Source organism: Cariama cristata, unplaced genomic scaffold (assembly GCF_000690535.1).
Source record: "Cariama cristata isolate BGI_N322 unplaced genomic scaffold, ASM69053v1 scaffold23827, whole genome shotgun sequence".
Lineage (NCBI taxonomy): Eukaryota > Metazoa > Chordata > Aves > Cariamiformes > Cariamidae > Cariama > Cariama cristata.
Genome location: NW_009627435.1, coordinates 8813 through 11914, shown reverse-complemented (window position 1 = coordinate 11914; position 3102 = coordinate 8813). Strand labels below are relative to the sequence as shown.

General features: G+C 58.6%; 1 protein-coding gene across 1 annotated transcript in view; it reads left to right on the top strand.

The window, feature by feature from the left end:
- The window catches only part of ARHGEF16 (Rho guanine nucleotide exchange factor (GEF) 16), a gene marked incomplete at its 5' end in the record, with an annotated part of 11045 nt that overhangs the window by 1172 nt on the left and 6771 nt on the right, over positions 1-3102 (top strand). The window contains 5 exons of the mRNA XM_009704449.1: positions 3-69; positions 758-809; positions 1299-1468; positions 2001-2057; positions 2506-2666. Of these exons, the coding sequence (XP_009702751.1) occupies positions 3-69; positions 758-809; positions 1299-1468; positions 2001-2057; positions 2506-2666 (507 nt within the window). The remainder of the gene's footprint in view (positions 1-2; positions 70-757; positions 810-1298; positions 1469-2000; positions 2058-2505; positions 2667-3102) is intronic.

Sequence of the window (3102 nt, the reverse complement as noted above, 5' to 3'; positions counted from 1 at the left end):
GTCGCCTCGCTGAAACCCGTGTCAGAGGAGGGCAGCGCCCTGCCTGCCCGCAGCCCCGGCAGGAACAAGGTGAGTTTTGCGCCCGCTGTCACCCCGTTGCTCTTGGATGGGGATTGTGCCCCCGCTTCCCCTGATGATGAGCTGCTACCGGGGGATCTGCAGAGCCTTTTTCCTGCAACTCCTGGTGGTTACAGAGCTGTGTGAGCCCGGCGTGGAGCCGGCAGGGCTCACTGAGTCTGATGATGTGACTGCCATGGGAAGCCTGCGTGTCACCAGCAGATGCTGTAGGTCCCCAGAGAGCCTGGAAATGGCTGATGTGGCTTTTGTGGGAAGTGTAACTGGCTGCTCCGGGGCTCCCGCTTGTCGGCAGGCGGCTGCGGACATGTTTGCAGGGTGGGGTTGGCCGGGTGTGTGCGGCTGCGAGGTGGCGGTTGGTTGTACACAAACATGGGCGAAGCAAGTCTGGGGAGTAGGAGACTCCAGTGCAGGCAAAGTCCAGGTGTGAGACAAATAGATGTGAAAGGCAGCGGCGTAACTGCAAAATGGTTTAGATCATGACCCCGATAACGCAAGGTGAAAGCTGAGTCACTTCAGCAAGGCAAACAAAAGCTCAGACAAAAATCAGGCTGAATGAACAGGGTGGTATTTGCTGACTGGCCGCGCAGGTAACTTCTCCCCTTTCCTGAAGGAGCTAAATGCTTCCCAGGGCCACAGAAAAACAGCAACTGCAGCGTGTCTCCTCTTCTTCCTCTTGCAGAAAACCTTTGGGCGGAGACGAGTGGAGAAACGTGGTGGCTCGTTCAAGGACCGTGAGTGCTGCCTCCCGTCTTACCAAGGGCACCGGCTCCGGTGTTCCCTCTGCCTCGCAGAGCACCGGGACGCTTCTCAGCAAAGCAGATCCCTAGAAGTCCCTTTGCTGTGGCTGCTGCTGCTTGTCCCTGGCCTGGGGGAATTGCTTGTGCCTCCGTTTCCCCACCTGCAAGAGGAGCGTTGCAGCCCCGCTCCCCGGGGTGTGATACGCTCGGGTTGCTGCCGTGCCCAGCTCCCAGCTTGGGTTGCTGCGGGCACACGTGGGAGAGCTGTGCGGCGAGCTGGCTGCGGGCAGCTGTCGGGAGCAAGAGCTGCTGGTTAATTGGTGTTGTGCAAAATCCGACCTCGATGGGGAGGTGCTGGCCCTGGCTTGCTGGCCCCTGTGGCAAGGCTCTTGACCGATGGGGTGAGGGTGGTGGTGGTGGGAAGGGAAGCCATGGGCCACAGCTGGGAGAGGCTTCGCTGACCTCCTGTGTTTTCCTCTGCAGAGCCCCAGCTGTATCAGGAAATCCGTGAGAGAGGTCTGAACTCCGTCAGCCATGAGTCAGATGAGGATTTGCTGGAGGAATCCATCCCAGAAGAGCCGTCCCCACTGGGTGCTGCTATCGTGGTGCAGAGCTATCGCCCGGTGCAGGTGACCTGGAGCCAGCTCCCAGAGGTAGGGGCAGCAGCCCAACCCCAAGGGTCCAAAAGACCCCGCTTGCCCTCACCACGGGCTGCTCCCATGCTCATGATGTCTTGCAGCCACAGCTGCGTGTATTTTAAAAGCTCTCTGAGCTGCCGAACGAGCTGTGAGTGGGTAATTCTGCAGCATTAGTGGGATGTTCTGGGGCTGTCCAGCCCTGGCTGGGACACGCAGGTTCCTGTCCGGGCTCGTCAAGGTGCTGGCGAAGCTGCTGCGGTTGTGCTTGTGCGAGGTTCGCCCGCAGATGGGGGGAAGGCGGTTGCTCCTGCTGGGGACCGGGGCTTTCCCTGCTGTCCCCTGGGGAGAATAATCCCCTCTTGCGGAGCAGCACCAGCTGACGGCCCTGGGTTGCGGAGCTGTGGGAGATGCTGCGGTGGGAGATGCTGCCGTGGGATGGGTGGTGGGTTGTGAGGGGCTGGGCCCAGCCCCAGACCGCACTAGAGGGCGTGCAAGGACTGTCGGTCGGTGGCCAAGGCGTCCGCTAATCCCAGCCTCTTGCCCACAGGTGCTGGAAATGGGCATCCTGCAAAAGATATCCCCCGAAGAGCGCAAACGGCAGGAGGTGAGAAGAACCGTAAATGTGCCCTGGAGTGCAGCATAAATGCCGAAGGCAGCAGGGACACGGGTGGCTGTGTCCGACCCAGCCCTCTCGTGTGGGGCTCAGCCTCGGGTTCAGCTCCCCCGTCCTGCTTCCAGCGGCTCTGGGGCTGGGCGGCATTGGGAGGGCTCACCCAGGCAACTCCTTCAGGTGCTGATGGGAAATAGCCACTGGAAGGGAAAACATCTTAGTTGTGCGGCTTATTAATGCCGGAGTGTACTAAGACACGCTGAAGTTATTGGTGTAGGCTGGGCAATGCATGAGATGATACAGGGAATGACGTACTGTTGGAGCAAAGTCATTTGCAGTGGCTTCGTGCCAACTGGATGTAAATAAGATAAGGCAAGTTTTAGTTCACTGCCTTGTTTAGTCAGTTGGTGGTGTTACATCTTCACTGCCCTGCTTTTTTCAGGCAATGTTTGAGATCATCACTTCTGAGTACTCCTACATGCACAGCCTGAGCGTCCTGGTGTGCCACTTCATGAGGTCGGAGGAGCTGAAGGAGACCATGACTCAGACGGAGCATCACCACCTCTTCTCCAACATCAGCGACATCCTGACAGTCAGCACGAGGCAAGTGAGGGCCTTTGGCCCGGGTTTGGGACCAGGCAGGCCTGGAGGAGGGACTCTGGAGCTCCGTTTATTTGCCATGTAGAAACAACCATCCCTTGGATTGTTGAAGGTACTGAGACATCCCACCTATTGCCCTTCTGCCTAGTGCCTTGTGTCACCACACGCTCCCTTCCCGTGGCTTCCAGCTGTTACGTGCTCAGGACCTAAACATCTGGTGAAAGGGTCTGTTACCCTGACGTCCAATTTTTTGATGGGTTGTAATGGTGGTGCTCAGTCGCATGGCTGCAGTCGGGCACCAAAAGCTGGCTGAGCCCCTATCCCTGTGCCTGGGACACTCCTGTTTGCCTGGAAATTCCTCCTCAGGTGTCCGGTGCTGCCGTGAAGGTGGTGCCTCCCTTTGCCTCTGGGCTGGTGAGATGGGCAGATGGAACCGGTA